At 42.8% G+C, this 17,416-nt stretch overlaps 1 protein-coding gene and 1 long non-coding RNA gene across 3 annotated transcripts in view; both read left to right on the forward strand.

Moving 5' to 3' along the window:
• Positions 1–213: 213 nt before the first annotated feature.
• On the forward strand, positions 214–4,454 carry LOC113746022 (uncharacterized). The gene is made up of 3 exons (XR_003462574.1): positions 214–345; positions 661–738; positions 4,159–4,454. It is a non-coding gene; the product is annotated as an uncharacterized LOC113746022 (long non-coding RNA).
• Positions 4,455–7,284: 2,830 nt separating this feature from the next.
• prx (periaxin) overlaps positions 7,285–17,416 on the forward strand; it is a 37,270-nt gene continuing 27,138 nt past the window's right edge. The window contains exons 1-2 of one of the 2 annotated variants that reach the window (XM_027280179.1): positions 7,285–7,326; positions 8,105–8,330. In XM_027280179.1, coding sequence (XP_027135980.1) covers positions 8,273–8,330 — 58 coding nt within the window. In that variant the 5' untranslated portion in view covers positions 7,285–7,326; positions 8,105–8,272. Of the gene's footprint in view, positions 7,327–8,104; positions 8,331–14,145; positions 14,421–17,416 lie in introns of those variants that run through there. The other variant, XM_027280180.1, reaches the window with a different exon arrangement.

A 17,416-nucleotide genomic window follows, 5' to 3' on the forward strand; every position in this document is an offset into this window, starting at 1 on the left:
GATTAATTGCGATTAATTACAGAATTATTTGCGATTAATTAGTTAATTTTTTTAATCGATTGACAGCCCTAATATATATATATATATATATATGTTTAAACACAGTGTCTCTGCTTTAAATATCTACATTTTTATTTTGAAAACAGGAAGTCGGTTCTCGCTGTAGTCTCTTCTATCTCCGTGTGTTTACTGTAAAGTCTGCAATACGGGTGCACCTGAAATGTTGATTATCCATCTTCAGACTAACTTCCCTGCGCCCTGCCCGGTGCGTAAAGCTCAGACTTTGTGCGGATGAAGCTGCAAAGTTTCCAGGCTGAGCTCCAAACCAGGACGGCTGTCTCTGAGGTATGAGGATTAAAACTGATTCAGCTGCAGATGATTAACATGTTTTCATCTGATCCAGGGAAAAATAATATTTTTAATACTTTTAGATGAACTCTTTGCAGGCTGGTTTATTCTGGATGAGTCTTCTGACCAAACAAGGCGTGTGACTACAGCTGACTAAATCCAACTCTTGTATTCTATTATTAGACATAAAGATCACATGTTGCTCACTCAAATATGTTAGTTTCGATCAAACTTTCACGGTTACCAAACGCGTTAGTCTGATGCAATAATCCCGCAGCCTGCTGTCACTTCATGTAACTGTCTCCGTGTCAGTTTCAGAAAAAAGCCCCGCAGATGTCCCGCAGATGTCCCGCAGATGTCCCGCTGCTGCTGCGCGCTCTGACACTGAAGGTACATCGTGTTCACTCTCAGTAAATCTGCTGTAAAACTTTGTGCATCCACCAATTGTACTGATCTGTCTGTTTCAGATCTACAAACTTTAATCTGAGTTTTCTGTAATCCTAAAAGTACAATCATTGATTTAATTAATAATCTTGTTTTACTCTTTTTCTCTTTCAAATGACGTCTGAATTAAGATTTAAGTGTTATTAGAAATGTTGCAAATTCACCGTTCAATATATATATATATATGTAGAGAGAGACAGTATATACAGTATATCATGTAATGTTTATATGTAGATTTGTTTTGCTGTGAGAAATTCAAAGTTCACTTTATATTTTAAAGTTTAAAGTTGAAGTTGTTTCTCCTCCTCGGTCCACAGCTGCTGAATTAAAGCACATGAATGTCGAGAAGTTGTCACAGCATCTAAATTTAGCAACAGGACCTGACAGGGAGCCTCTAGAAACACTTCGAATAGATTTCAGACCTCGAAATCAAATCTGTGATTCAGTTACAGCCAATGAAAAGAGAGAAGACACTTCCTGTTTATAGTGAAAAATGTCTGCACGTTTTATTGATTACTTATTTATTTCGTGGGAGGTTGTTTGTCGTGTTGCAGTGGCAGATTTCTAACACTTGTGTGCAGTGTTGCTGCAGATTTAAACTGACTCCTCTGACTCGCTTCACAGAGTCCATGAAGAAATCAAGTAGAAATCAGAGAGCGGTAAAAACCAGGCTGAAGATTTGTGGTTGGGTAAATGAAAAGTTTAAAGATTTCAGCAGAAATTCTTGAAGGTGTCACATCACAAAGACATTTCTTCGTACATTAAATCCGGTCTGTGAGTTTGTAACTGAGTCACAGTCCAGACGAGAGTCTTCAACTTGTGGTTGAAAAAAACCTCCAGCTGTGGTCCGCTGGATCCGGCTGTTTATGGGTGTGTCTCCATGAAGGAATCAAACACACCCAGTCTCTGCTGACTGCCGCCCAGGCTCAGATAAATACCGCCTGATAAATCCACACCTTCTGACCGCGTGGTGTCGAAACCTAAATATACAGAACCTATGATAGGATCCACTATGAGACACTGACACGGTTTTTAGAATGAGGAACGGCCTGAGGAACATTTGCTGTACCTCACAAATATAGCTAAACCTACACACACACACACACACACACACACACACACACACACACACGTCCTCTGAGGTATCTCCACCATGTCACTTCCCGGGGTGTAAACTATTTAGTGTAGTCAGGGGTCGTGGAACGCAAGCAGAGCCCAACCCAGGAGGTTATTTCTGTCTCACTGTTAATCATCCAAAACTATCCAGCCTCCACCCATCCAGTGACCCACGAAGTGTGTGTGTGTGTGTGTGCGAGTGTGTGTGTGTGTGTGAGTGTGAGGGAGAGGCAGGTTTAAGTTTTATACCCGAGCCTAACTGTACCTGGCAGCATGTTCTTGCTCCAGTAGACTGTGAGTGTTCGGGTGTGCAGGGATGAAATCTGCAGTAGAAACATAAAAAATTCAAAATCTGTTGAAGCTCAAACAGACGTGGACTGCAAAGAGACAAAAAATGATTTTGCTCATACGCTCAGATCGTTATGGACAGCTGTTCTGCAGTATTTGTTCTGATTACATTAATTATGATTAAGAAAATAGCTTCACAAAACAACTTCGCTAACAGCCAGACATCAACAGGGTCAACAACACAAGACAGTCCCAGATTTACTCTTGTCCGGCGGCTTCTTGCTCTGTCTTCACGTCTAAAGCGGCTGCTGCATTGCTCACTTGCCCAGCTCCTGTTCTAGCACGACACTGGCTTTGCACCGCTCTTCCCGGTGGTCCAAAAAGTCCTGTGGTATAAACACTAACAGTCCTCACAGTGCAGGCAGCCCGGGTAACACAATAATATTTCATATTAGTGCGACAGTTTGTTCACATCTGTATTTATCACGGCTGCACCACCCAGCTAATGCTGTAATGAGCCTCTGCTGCCAGGGGACGACTTCAGTGTGTGTGTGTGTGTGTGTGTGTCGCCCATAGGACCACCCAGTAAAATTGGACACAACATTGTTTTGACAGATTGTATCTTTTGTGTTACTCTCGGTGCATTACTTCTGATTCCTCCGATCAAAATGTTTGCTGTGGGTGTGATCGAGTGAACGTGTGAAGACGGGAAGTTAATTTGAGCAGCGATTAAAACAAAAAAACAGAGAGAAAAACATGATGAAATAAAGTAATGAGAGATGCGATCAGTGAACAAGCAACAAAACAAGCAGCTTATTGAAATATCTCACGCAAAGTGTCGTGATGAGGGAAGACAAAGAAGTGTCGGATAATCTGACAAAAGAGGTGCAAACTAACAGAACAGAAAATAAAAAGGGAGTTACTTTTAATGTTTATTACTCAGATCCGTGTTTCCAGCCAAAATATGAGACGGGCGATGACAAAACAGCATTTAGCAGCGTCAACTTTACGGCAGGCTGGTGTTTTGCGTGTGGATGTGGAGAAAACTCTGAGCGAGTTGCACTTTAATTACCACGGTGTCTTCTCCGTAGACAGATGTGGTGACGAGGGTGCAGACAGTAAACGTGGACTCGTCCCTCGGCACGGCCGGTTCTCATCGTACCTGCCTGACGTCTGACGGGCTCCACTACAGTCACAGCTGGTTGTTTGTTATGTTACGATGGATGCATGGTGATAAATGACTTTGTAATGAGTCGAACTTTATAGAGTTATAAGTTTTATAAATGTGTTTTATCCCCGTTAGCTGGTGTCTTTTCATGATGGATCATAATAAAATAAGAATCTATGACACTTTAATAATAACTTACAGCGTGCAGGTTAATTAGAAACTGAGTCTTTAATTATGAGCCACAAGTCTCTCACTTCATAAGTCATCTGGCCTGCAACAGTTCATTTTTAACAAGGGCGTGTCCATCAGCAACAAGTCAAATAACTACAACACTACTCCTGATAAACTTATTAAACAATTTATTTTATAAAAGAGATGGAAGTTGGATTTTAGTGTATGAGCTTCTTCCTGCATGAAAAGAGACAAAGCATCTTCATGAGCATGAAACAAAACAAACGAATAAAGACTTCAGGCGCTTACTTAATCCTGGAAATCCTACTGCCTAATCTGAGCTGGATTCCTCGTGTGTTTGATGCTTGTACTGTATTTCTATTTATACTGTGACTGAAAATCAAAGATTTCAATCTCAAAAAGAATAAATGAACTCACAGAGAGAGCGCCCTGTCAGAGAGCTGATTCTTACAGGAGTTACTCTGGAGGTGAACTTCCACCGAAATGGTGAAAACCTGAATCAGTTCGAGAGACTAAAACAAAAGTCATGTGTGATTTGTAGATGCTTAACGGACTCTCTCTGTCTCTCTCTGTCTCTCTCTGTCTCTCTCTCTCTCCTCCAGGTATAATCAGCATCGGACAAACACCAGAGACGAACTGCAGCATTAAAACAACACATCAAAGTGTATTTACTGTCTGTTTAGTGTAATATGTGTTGATACTGTGCAAAGATACAGCAGATGATATTACATTATTATTGAACTGGTAAGAGAAACATTAAATCATTTACTGTCTGGGTCCTGTTGTCTTTGATATAGATGCATCATTCTGGATATAATAGACAATATAATAAACGAATAAAAGTTTGAATCGTCTGGATGTCTGTCTTTCTGTTCTTCATCAGGCCTGGAAACTCGCTGATGAAGGAAATAAAACTTTGTCTCGTGCCTTTGAATGTGATCAGCTCATTTACATCAGTTCAAGTCTCTCCAGCGTGGTTAGATTAACTGGACTGGCCTTTAATGGGTCTGAAGGGCCGACGCCAACCTGTTTCACCTCCAGGTCTCCAGAGTGACTCATTCAAGGTTTTTAACTTTATGAAGCACCAAACACGATTGCCAAAAGATGGCCCCCTCGAAGAACGCCTCTTCACAAAATCTGTTGCAAATCCCACATGGTGATGTTGGCAAATCCACATGAGCTCCTTAAAGACAAATATTAGCTTCCATTCATCCAGAAAGAAGAAATATGGTAGAGAAGAGCTGTTGTGAAGCTCAGATAGAGCCAGAAGCTGCCACCATGCTGGCAGTCCTGCCTCTTCTGCCTCCCATCTGATCCAAAAATCGTGGATTTGGAAAAAGACGTGGATGATTGGCGAACTCGAGGCAGGTCTGAATGACACCTGAGTGCTCAAACTTGTCAATCAAAACATCCACGCTCTTAATCCTGCATAACTTTAAGCCTTAATATAATGTGAACAGGTGAGTTGTATATAAATTCACCCTCAGTACAGTTGTCATGAACGGGGAAATTAGCTACAGAGACCAAAACTGTTCTTTGTACCAGGCTGTAAACATGTTTATTTCTGCTGTGAAACATGGGGACTTATGGAGACTGACTCACTTCTGGAGCCAGCCTCAAGTGGACTTTTGAGGAACTGCAGATTTAATTAAGACAAAATCTTGTTTCATTAATTAAATGGTAACAAAAACTCCAGACACGTTCATCAGAACTGTACTTGCTGTCCTCTGTTTAGTTCAGTCGGCTGGTGAAAGGTATTGGAAGTTTGGAGATGTTGTTCTGTGTCATCGCTCTGTGAGATTTGTCCAGTAAACAACAACAAACAGCGTCACCATAAATAAACGTACTCTGGTTAGTTTGCGTTCATGCTCCCCCTCTGGCGGCCTTTATTACAGCAGCGGTTGTGTCTTCAGAAAAATAATCATTCACCCGTGTGAACGGTGGGAAAATACAGGAGAGCTATCAAACAACATTTGAAGCAGCGAGTCGGCATCTGGAGAAGAAAACCTGTGTGATCCTTCTGAGTCACTTTCATTAAACCGGCAGGATTCTCAGGGCTTTAGCTGTGTGTGAAGTGTGAGCGAGTACATGCTGGCTTCATCCTCGATGACTCAGCTCTCAACTACTCTGCACTTTGTAGGGATTAACTGAGGCATGTGGCAGACAAACATACTTCTAATGAGAACAGAAACCACATTTATTACCCTGAGACCTGATGGAGCGTCACATGTTTGTCTCTGAGTGTCTCTGGTTAAACTAAGCCAGCCATTTAAAACAAAGTAACACTGAGGGCAATTAAGAGCAGAACATTAATGCAGATTTTGGTGCTTTTGAAGGGATTTGATGAATAAAACGCTCTTGAACAGGAACTCAAAGTCAAAGTAGGAAGTCATTTGACATGAGGCTTTTACCAGTGTGAATCAATAACAGCATCAGAATGGCCTCAGTTTCTCTACATTGGACACACACCTCTAAATGTACACTCACTGTCGATTATCAGCGCCATGAAGGAGATCATGTGCCCTGTATATAACAATAATGGTGGATCAGGGTGGGAGCGTGTCTGACTTTCAAGCAGGAGACGAGAGTTTGCTTCCTGTCCTCTCAAACTGAATTATTGACGTCCTTATCTGAACATTTTATTCATCCACAGTGTGGTGAAGGTTGGGATGTAAAAATGACTTAGTCATGGTTGGGAAAGGATCGTGTGTGTGTGTGTGTGTGTGTGTGTGTGTGTGTGTGCGGGTTGAGCTGTGCTTTAAAATCTGAGACTCACACAGAAAACAAAAAAAAAGGATTTTAAATATTTCTGTTTGATTACATTACAGTGCCGTGAGTGTGTCGGATACAAAAGAGAAAACTTTTCTGTTCATGCTGTGAAAAATGGATCATGGTTGATGATTTAAAAACACTGAAGTGGATGTGGACACACTTCAGATGTAAACTGTGTTCTGCAGAACTGCTCAATATCAACGTAACTCCAAAGGAGAACAGTTCAGGATACTGTAAATATGATTCTCTGGTTCTCCTGAGCTCATGATGCAGCATCAATATAAAAACTGCAGTAACAGGCCGTGAGACAGAGCTGCAGCTGCAGAGATGAAGAAGAGGCTGGAAGATGGAGGCTGAAGGATGGAGACAGAGGTAATGACTTGGCACAGAAACAATGTGGGACTAACGGGCTCCAAAGATGAGCAGCCATCACAGATAATACCACGGGCTCACAGGTTCAATTATATCATCTGCTGGAGCTGAAGACGGTCGCCATGGAAGCACACAAAGGTCCTTTGATTTTTCACGGCAACTTTGGCTTTGAAATTTTCATTTGTGAACTTTAGACCTTCAGAAATTTGTCAAATAAATATGAAGTAATGATAATTACTGTCTGAAGTGCAGATTGTGTCGACGTACAAGAACTAGAACAGGACACAGGGTGGTGATCCTGACTTTACTGCAGGTGGTTGAGTTTTTAGTCTTAGTAATTTCCACATTATCCCATTAAAACACCCAAAGCAGCCATGACAAGTGTTATTCGTGCATTCGAAGCCTTTACTTTGACATCATAACCAAATGGTGCATGTGGACAGAGACTGAACTGCCTTTCAGCAGCAGGAGAGAGAGGACGGCTCAGCAGCAGGTGAGGTGATTGACAGCTGGAGCTGGTTGTCTCTAATCAAACTTTGCTCGTTAACGCAGTACCGTGCTGTGACCTGGGAAAGTTGACACAAACAGACGCCAAGCAGGAATGACTGGACAGAGAAGAGCACACGGTAAACATTTATTGTCTGTGTCTGAGTAGTGTAAATAAAAAGACTGAACCCGACAAAAATAGATCCAACAAACACACCAGTTACTCTTGTTTGATTAAAAACTACCGTGCCCAGCTGATTTATACATTATGCTACACTGCGCAATTATTCTCAGGGAAGCTGAAAAGTTTTCAGAGACAGATGAATTGTTGGTTTTGGTCTTTTTTGTCCTCCACCATTAAATTCATTCTCTGATCACTCACTGATAAACACATACGCAGAAGTCGCGTTGCCTCGTCCGGGGTTGTGTTGGCAGTGGTTGTGTCTGACTGGTATCCAGTGTCCAGTCCCTCTAAGCCCGGTAACAAGGCCCTGCTGGGCCACAGCTAAAGCCTCCAGCACTACAAACAATGGAGCGAGGCTTTACAGTGAGCTGCAGCAAACTGCTGACTGTCCACTAGTGCTAATACACCCCTATTCTGTCCTGTCTCGCTGCTGTCGCCTCTCACTCACACACACACACACACACACACACACACACACACACACACACACACACACACACACTATCTCTCACTCTATGGTGGTTTGCAGAGGAAAAAGAAAGTTCACTGGTCCATATGTTGATATGTACACACTGATGAGACCGTCTCTCTCTTCTTCTGTCTGTCTCTCTTTCTGTCTCTCTCTCTGTTGATCTCTCTTTCTCCATCCATCATCCATCCATCCCTCTCTCTCTCAATCCCGGGACCCCTCACTCCTCTCTCGCTGTCTTTCTATGTGTGATCCACGCTGACAGTGCCGTTCGGTCTCTCCTGGACCCAAACAGTCAAACAGACTTTTTTTAAAACCACCTCAGACACCAACCTGCCTCCTCAAGCTCTGCTGCCCAGCTCTCCAAGCCTCACAGCCCGAGCGTGGGCTGCTCCATCGCCGTCTTTCCTCCACCGGCTTCCAGCTGCCGACCATGTGTGAGTGTCTGCGTGGAATATTCAGAGTCACCTGGACACCTTCCTCCAATGCAGGTCAGGATTCACGAGTGTCTTCCTCTGCTGTTCATGCACACAACAGTTTCTCCTGTAACGGTTGATCTTTGGGAGTTCTGCTTCAGATTTGTGTTGGATTCAGTACAAACTTTGGTTAAAGTTCATGCTGATCATTCATGGGTTGGTTCAGATGAATCAGACTGAAGCGAGATGTTTACACCCAGCACGATCACAACAACTTTTCATTTGACTTTTTCAACCTTTCAGTTGTTTCTACTTGTTGCTTCTTTGTTTGATGTGTGTGGTTGGAAAATAGTTTTTTATCTTTAATTATTTCAGAATACGTTGATTAAATTTTGGACGTAGAGTGTCATTTACATATGAGGTCTTTAGCTGACGCTAACATCTGAGGACTCAGGGACATGGAAATACATTTTATTTATATCTGTGAATAGTAGTTAGAGACAGTTGTTTTATGATTTTAATTATGATTTAAATACTGTGACATCACTTAAATATTCACTTTGATTTTGGGTGGATTTCAAGTTTTGATGATCCAGGAGCTGAAGCTCAGTTAAAAGTCTCGTACAGTCGCTGTGTTAGTCAAATGTTCATTTAATGTGATTCTACACTGACTGTATAATTAGTTTTTTGATTGTTAGGAAGTGGATCAGATGGTAATTTGATCATTATTGATTATATAGATATATAGATCTATATATATTATATTGTCTGATACTGTATCTGATGTTTGGTCACACCTGAACTCCCAAAACCACGATGTCGCGTGTCAAGGTTTAGTGACTCGTTCATGTAATTCTGTTTCATAGCTGCAGCTCAGCCTCCGTGTCTTCAACACTGATGATTTAACACGGGAAAACAGGCATGTTGATTTTCTCTCAGAGATCCACGTGAGCAAACATGAAGTCAACAACACTGAGTATCAAATTTAGTGACTTCAGTATTAATATTATAAACTTTAAAGTTAAATATAAACCTGAAAATCATGTTTTTTCAAACTTGGAAGTATGTTGCTAAAAAAACAAAAACATTGTGATGGTCTGGCTAACAAACTGAGCTACATTAGCTAACAGCAGCTACAGTTGGCAGCAGTTCACTGTAGTCAGTGAGCAGATGAAGGGTCAGCAGCACATTCAGTCAGAGCTGATGATGCCACTTTAATTGGAGCGTCATGCTTTGTTCTTAAGTCACCTCCTCTCAGACACGCTTAAAGAACATCTTTGTTAGAGGCTCATTACATATTATATACACATACATATATATTTAAACTGTGGTATTTGGAAAAATGAACTCCTCACATTCGTCTCTATTAATACTCAGAGGTCAGGTCAGCTCACACTGAGGAGGTCAAGGCGAAGTCGAGGGAGGAAGTGAGCACTGTGTCGGTTATCTTTGGAGACACCTTTTCCCACGTAGGATTATATGTCCGAGCATTTCTGTCACTTTCCTGACGCTGTCACACACTCCATGCTGTTTGGTCTGTGTGGAGGTGAGAAAGGAGCCCTGCTCTCATTTCACCTATTACAACTATCTGTGGCACTGTCAGAGTGAACAAATCAGTCTAACACTAGGAATGAAAATGTCTTCCATCGTTGTGTCTGTTCATGAGACATGTTGGTCGTATAATCTGATAGTCGCACAAGCTACTTCTGATTGAGTATAAACTGACTTTTATCCTGCTCACATAATGACTTATTACCAAAACAAGAAGAAAAATTCTGATAAAAATCATAATTTTTCTTCGAGTCAGTTACAGACAAAGTCCAAAACACACTCCATCCTGTGAGTGCGCCCTCTAGAGGCCTGGAGAACTTCTTGTTGCGTTGACTTTTGTTTTCAGGGTTTGTGTGATTTGGATTTTTGCATTGTTTCTGTATTTGCAGCCTGTTTGCTGTTCATGAATTTGTTCTGTTTTGGCTTCCTGCAGCACATTTCTGTTACTGGATTTGTGTTTTCATGCGTGGCATCGTGTCTGACGCTGCAGACGTTTCTCCTCATGGAAACATTTGAGGTCGTTGCAGTGAGTTTTTCAATGTTGTCCACGGTACATGAGCGGTTGTTTTTAAATGCTCCATTTGCAGGAAGCAGAAAACACACTGACTGTAAATAAACTGAACGATGTAACCGACACCATCTAGCCAATCAGAAATGAGGCACAAACTGAAGTCAGTAACCTCTGGAGAATTGGTAGCTGTGTGCTCCCCACCGCTCCCCCCTTTAAGCCTCTCAGATCTGGCATGTTTTTCAGTGTAACACATATATATAGTACACACACACACACACACACACACACGTCACCTGCTCCAGTTTCCTGGCCCATTTAAGCGCTGACAAGGGCATAGCTGTGGTCTGGTGGGACCTCGTGCCCCATGCCAACCGAGCTGCCCCTCCTCAACCGTCAACACACCCCACACCGCTCCGGCACTGCTCTACTCCTCCTCAGTCCTCCTTTAGCTCTCCACTGCCAGTCAGTCTGACCCTCCTCACTCCGACGCCCCATCAGAGAAAACACATGACTTATGATCTGTGTGCATGATATCAGAGAATACTGCATGTCACAATCATTCAGTTCAAGTAAAAACATGAAAATCACAGAAAGAAATGAGTCGTCACCCCCTTCCTCTCTTTCTGTCTCACCCTCCTTCTCTCGCCTGTCCGGCCTGGCCCTTGTTTCAGGCCTCAGGCCTCCCCCGTGTCTAAATCCTGGCTTTGTGTGGGAGCTGGAGTGCAACAATGACCATGTTAGCTGACACAGTGCTGGCTGCCTGATCTGTGCTGACAGCATCTCCCCCCTACCACCCCACCTCTGCACAGCTTGCTGGCAAGAGACGCATCCATCCATCGCTGGGCTGGATGGTGCTTTACCCATGGAGGAGGTTTATGGGTCGGGTGGTTTATAAAGCCCCAGAGTCTGGATGGAGGCTTTAAGGATCTGCAGATGTTTTCACACGTTCAGGGTGGAGTTTGGTTGAGATGATGATGCCGGACACCAAACTTCATAAAGTAATTAGACAGATAGAGTTAAGATGTACAGCTGTGGGAGTGTGGATGTTTGTAGACACTGCTGCACTGATCGTGCATGCATAAACTTGACAAGTTGAGTTCAGAAGTTAACAGTCAAAACATTCATGATTACTCATTTTCATGAAACATTACATTACATTGAATTTAGCAGACGCTTTTATCCAAAGCGACTTACAGAGGAGGAGGTTGCAAAATGATGCAAAATTTGAATTTGAAAATTAATTTGTAATTTGGAGCTCATGTGAGCGGGACAGGAAAGTGTGGGATGAATGCCAACATGATTAGCAGGTTAACAGGGCAGTCCTTAAGTCCATAAATGAATATTAATTATTTTGTTCCAAGGATTGGCTGCCACCGCTAACATCTTTGTCTCATTAACAGTCTCATAATTTTGTAATATTCAGACATTTTCTCAGGGAGAACCTGCAGGCGGCTCTGCTTGATAGAGTCGTGTTCAGGATTTACTTCACAGTGTCAGTTAATCTCCTTTTTATCCAGCTGAATTACTTCCACTGGAGTGAACGCGTCTCCACTTCATTTCACTTCAGTGAGCGTGAAGTTGTGTCAGTCTTGCTTTGTTCGCATTACTGCCACCTTGGATATTTTCTCTGGGTGGCAGGTGCTGAACATGAGTCTGGATACAGCAGCCTAGACCTGAGCGTCAAGACCTCATGTTGTCCAGGCAGAAGAGGAAGATGTTGAACCCCACCCGGGTGACCTCTGACCTCATTGCAGAGGAAGATAACTCAACTTGTGTGTGTGTCTTGATTCTACGTAGGTGGGTGGGGGGTGTTTTATAATATAAATATATTATGTCTCTGCTCGAGGTCTGTTGTCTCGTGAGCCATCCATGAGCAGGAAAGCATGTCAGCTGGTTTACTACAAATTATCTGTGAATTCAGGAAAGGAAACAACCAACCACAAATATACAGACTGATTCACACTGACATGCTGAAATGCAGACAGGAATACACACACACTCACACTCACACACACACACGCCATCGTCACAACAGCAGCTGCTCTCCTGAAAGGAAACGTCACACTTTCTCTAAAATGAGATCCAAAGCCTGCTGTTCCTATTTTCAGCCATCTGGGATAAAAATAACTTCCCGACAGCATCACTTGTTGGAAAAATTCACCGAGGCATTTAGAGACCGTCAGGATTTTATCGGAGCTTTTTTTCAGGTTTATTTTGGCTTCTGGGTTTGAAGTTAGAGCGTTCGTCTGGGACACAGAGATCTGAACCACCGACAGACATCCCACTGAGGAACACTGACACGAAATTTTTTGTCGTTACAAGGAAACGAAGTAAAGCTAATAAACCATTAGTATCAAATATCTAATACTTCCTTATGGAGGATTATCTAGAAGGTTATAGTTTGTGCCCCATCATGTAAAGTTGTATCGTACCATTACTGAGTTCTGAATCACTTGTTTCTTAATTAACTCATCATTAAAGGTCCAGTGTGTGAGATTTAGGTGGCTCTTTCTGTAGTGTATGATCACCTGAAAATAAGGATCATCATGTTATTGTTACCTTAGAATTAGACTTTTTTTATGTACTCGACGGATGAGGACCCAATGCTTGAAGTGCCAAAAACTGCAGTTCCTCAAACGTCCACTTGAGGCTGGCTCCAGAAGTGAGTCAGTCTCCATAAGTCCCCATGTCCAAATGTCCTTCACAGCAGAAATAAACATGTTTACAGCCTGGTACAAAAAACAGTTTTGGTCTCTGTAGCTAATTTCCCCGTTCATGACAACTGTACTGAGGGTGAATTTATATACAACTCACCTGTTCAGGTTATATTAACAGGTAGGTGCTGTTACAGAGCACCTAGGCATCAGGTCCGTTGATGATCCACATCTTTGCCGATTTTTAGATCAGCCGGGAGGCGTAAGAGGCAAGACTGCCAAGATGACGACTGTGGGTGACGTCACGTATACTTTATCCAATATACTTTATCGCTGAGCTGTTGGTGAGGTGAGGAGGCTTCAATCAGCAGCTACGCCGGCAGACTGGTCCTTTAATTAATCATCAGCTACTCCATAGAATGTGATTAGAAGTTACTCATTGACTACATGTTCAGATAGTTCCTCATTTATTCTCCTCCCGTTTCTACGTCATGGGAAAGAAAAGCCATGTGACACGCTGCAGCTCGTTTTTCATCCAAACATCTTTCATCACTGCGAGAGCAGAGTGCATCACATTTTTGGAAACTGTCCCGTTGGTCAACTTGAACATTAAGTGATCAGAACATAATGGTGGATCAATCACTCTGGCATTTTATGCAAACTCAGCGGTGTACAGCCGGAGAGTAGATGAGGAGCAGCATTATCCAAAGTAGAAAGCCCGACCTTTGAGCTTGTATTTTATAGCCTGATTTTAAAAATGGTGCATCGTTAAGTAAATATTGCTGATGTAGTCGGATCTATTTATACAGCCACAACATGGAGAGGAGTTTTTATATTTATTTTATGTGCTGATGTCCTGCAAAAGAAGGAAAAGTCTCATTTTAAATCAATGCAGCATTTAGTTTCAGAGTTTCACCCGGCAGAGCTCTGTTTCTCCTGACACAGACAATGATGGACTTCATAAACAATGTGTGCTGCAGACAGAGAGACAGACAGTCAGTAGTCTCACTTCTCAGACAGACAGTCGACTATGTCACAAACTTTGTTATCGTCTTCTCCTCCCACCTTTATCACAGTCCCGCCTGCTTCTGCCCTAATATGGGGGCATCTCTCTGCCCTCCGGCCAATCAGGCAGCTGGGTGCATCCATCCTAGAGATGCCATGGGCCCGGGCCAGGCCGGAGGCTTCAGTGAGGGGAGCAACAGGCTGGCTGGTGACAAGGGGCAAAGGCCTTAGACAGAGAGAGGGGGAAAGATTACCAACAATACCAACAACAACAAGAGCAAGAAGGGAAGGAGAGCAGCTGAGGACAGGCAGGAAGCGACTGTTAGAGAGAGAGGGAGTCGTAGGAAGATAAGAAAAGAGGCTGAGATTTAAAGTGTGCTGCTGCAGGTGGAGGTCTGTCACCTTTAAAGCTCTGGAGGAGGCTCACTGAGGCTGAGAATTAAGGTAGGTCTACTGATACCTGAAGGCTCGCTGGCTCTGCACAGAGAGCAAAGCAGGTGTTAGAAGACGTGGTTGAAGGCGACTGATAACTCACTCTCTGAAGGAGCCTCTCTGCCTTTGTTGCTTTGTGTCTGTGCTCTGTGTTTGTGTAACTTAGTTTCAAATCAGCCCGAGAACTCGTTTATTCTCTGAAATATTGCTCCAACACACGGCGGCTCAGGAGCTGCTCAGAGCTTTGCAGAATAGTTTATGCAGCAGGCTGCAGACTCACACACTGCTGAGCATAACAATAGCGTGCTGTTTAAATGCAAAGACGCTTTTAGTGAGACAGCTGCTACTTGTGTTTATTCCAACATGCCAGTTGCTGGTTATAAACACTCGAGTATTCACTGAGGTTTACGGTAACTATTTGCAGCGTGGCGTCACTCCAAGTCTCTAAGAGTGTTTTGTAATGAGACCTGGCTCAAATAACACTTTGAAATTATTCGTAGAGTTTATTCAGGAGTGCCTGATGGGTGGGGCGGCCAGCACAGGGCAACACCACGAGAAACATGTTGAGAAAAGCACCTTATCGTAATCACAGAGTATCCCAGGCAAGAAATAAGTTTACTGGCTTCGTGCTGCAGAGCTGACAGAGCTGCAGGTGGCAGAACGTGGTCATTTCAAATAGCCCCTGTCTCAGTGTTACACACCAGCGACAGCTGCAGTGTGACGGTCATAAGATCTGTTTTCCCCCCAGTTCCAGCGCACCGGCCTGGTATGTCTGTTGGCCCAAAGTGGGTTCAGAGGTTTCTGTAGCCAAAACACACCCGCGCTGTGATGGAGGATCACCGACACATGGATGGCACTGAGTTACGTAACACATGAAGTGGATGATTTTTAGACATTATATCAAACTTTCTGATTTGATACCATCATTGCTCATTGGGCGGAGGAGAGGTTTCTTCTACTTTTATGCTTTTGTGAATTTTTATAAAAGTTAAATCTTTTGCTGCGTCAAACTTTCAGTGACAACTTAAAAACACTGACAGTCAACAATGAGCTACGAGGTCCATAAACAAATCAGACGACAACAAAATGGGATAAATATTGTGAAGTTATTCCAAAAGGTTTCTAAGAAAAGTGCCTCCGCTGTATTCATTTATTCTGTCGCTGACAGATACACTAATCACGTCCTGTAATGAATTATACAATAAAAGCTGCAGATCTTTTAATAAATTATTTATCTTTTACACAAACCTCACTGTGCTTACAGAAGCTTGGCTGCAGACTTTTGTATTTTCTCTTTACCTTGTTTGTCCGTGTGGATGTTAAAGTTGTCTCTGCATTATAATGGCAGCTGCTGATCTCCAGCTGGATTAATCAAATGGAGGTCAGTAACTGAACCTTCCACTAAATAAAGTCAAACACTCGTGGTATTTTGTTATCGCGGAGGCTCAAAGAAATCAGTTATTTTGAGGTGAGGTGTTGCTCTGGAAGATGTGCAGCAGCAGCAGGTATAATCTGAGTGTGTATCCACGAGCTGGGAGCGAGCTGACGTCAGAAATGAAGTGATGGATGTCGATAGCAGTTTCCTGGCGACAGACTTTGGGTGGTGGTGGTTTACGGTTGTGGGTGGGGTTCATTTTAGACCAGGAAGTAGGGTCAAGAGTTGATTGGGTGGTTGAGAAGGGGGGACCTCATGAGGAAACACTCCTTGACGTATGGACGGGGGTGAACTTCCGTCGAGCCGAGAGGATTTTTACAGGAAGGAAGACTCGAGTAAACAAATTCCCTGAGAGCGCATCTCGTTTCATTTTTGAGAAGCTATTTAAGCGATTTATTCCAGAACCTGAGAATTAAAATCATACTCTGGAGCAAACTTGTATCCTCCAGTGACACAGCATGTGATAAGCGTATCTGTCAAAAATCTCTGTTTCCTGTTTACATGCAGGCATTTCCCGTCCAGAGGCTCACCCACCGGCGGGTGTGTCTTGCTTTGCCCATCTGGTGTCTCAAATAGTCGGGAGACACCCTGAGGTGCCTGTCACTGATCTTGAATGGTTTGGACATTCTGCTTTTATCTCACGTCTCTAAATGTTCAGCTCAGTGGGAGCCAAAGGCCTGGAAGTGTCAGCGGCCTGTTTTAGCCCCTGAGCTCTGCAGGCTTTCTCAGAGCAGCACACGCTGTCCATAAAATGATTACAGTGTGCTTATATTCACCATTTCCTGTAGAAAAGGTGACACAGCTTTAATATTCAGACTCACTGAAGCTGCCTGTAAACTTCAGGTTCTTTGGATTCGAATCACACGACATCACAACAAAGACTCTGGATGATGGATCTGTGATTACTGTACGGTTAAATCCGCAACGCGATATCATGTTGTTGTTGTTGCTGGCTCTTGTGAATGAATGATGACTTTTCCTGTTCATCAATCCAGACTCTCCTGTGTGAGTCCTAACTCGGCTCGGTCAGCAGAATCTTCAAAAATCAATCATATAAGAATATTTGTGTGTTCATGTGTCATCTTGTCTCTTCTGTCCGGTTATTTTTGCTAATTTGGACAAAAGCCAAATGAATAAATGTAAATGTCTTGACCTAAGTGACACAATGCTACAGTAGACTTGTCAGATGATGACAGACTATAGTTCCATGTGAATTCCCTCCTTGCCTACATCTTTTAAATTTCAAGCTCCTCGGGTGAAACACTGGCTCAAAGTATTTATGAGATTATGTAACTGTGTTCACAGGCAGCTCTGTGCTCCTCATGACGGGTAAACTGACCTTTAATATCTGCAAAATTAAACAAGTGGACAGTTTGTATAATACACAGAGCTCACTGTAAACAGCTCAACATGTATAAGACTGAAGTTACTAATAAAAAGACCATCATAAAAACTTCTTCTCACCTTCACTGGTGGAGAAACTTCAGAACTATCTGAATAATTGCTGATTAAGTTGGAAAATATATATTTTTCTGCTCATGCTCAGTGTTCGCTGCCAAAATGCGACTGGTAT

This window comes from Larimichthys crocea, chromosome VII, assembly GCF_000972845.2.
Source record: "Larimichthys crocea isolate SSNF chromosome VII, L_crocea_2.0, whole genome shotgun sequence".
Classification (NCBI taxonomy): domain Eukaryota; kingdom Metazoa; phylum Chordata; class Actinopteri; family Sciaenidae; genus Larimichthys; species Larimichthys crocea.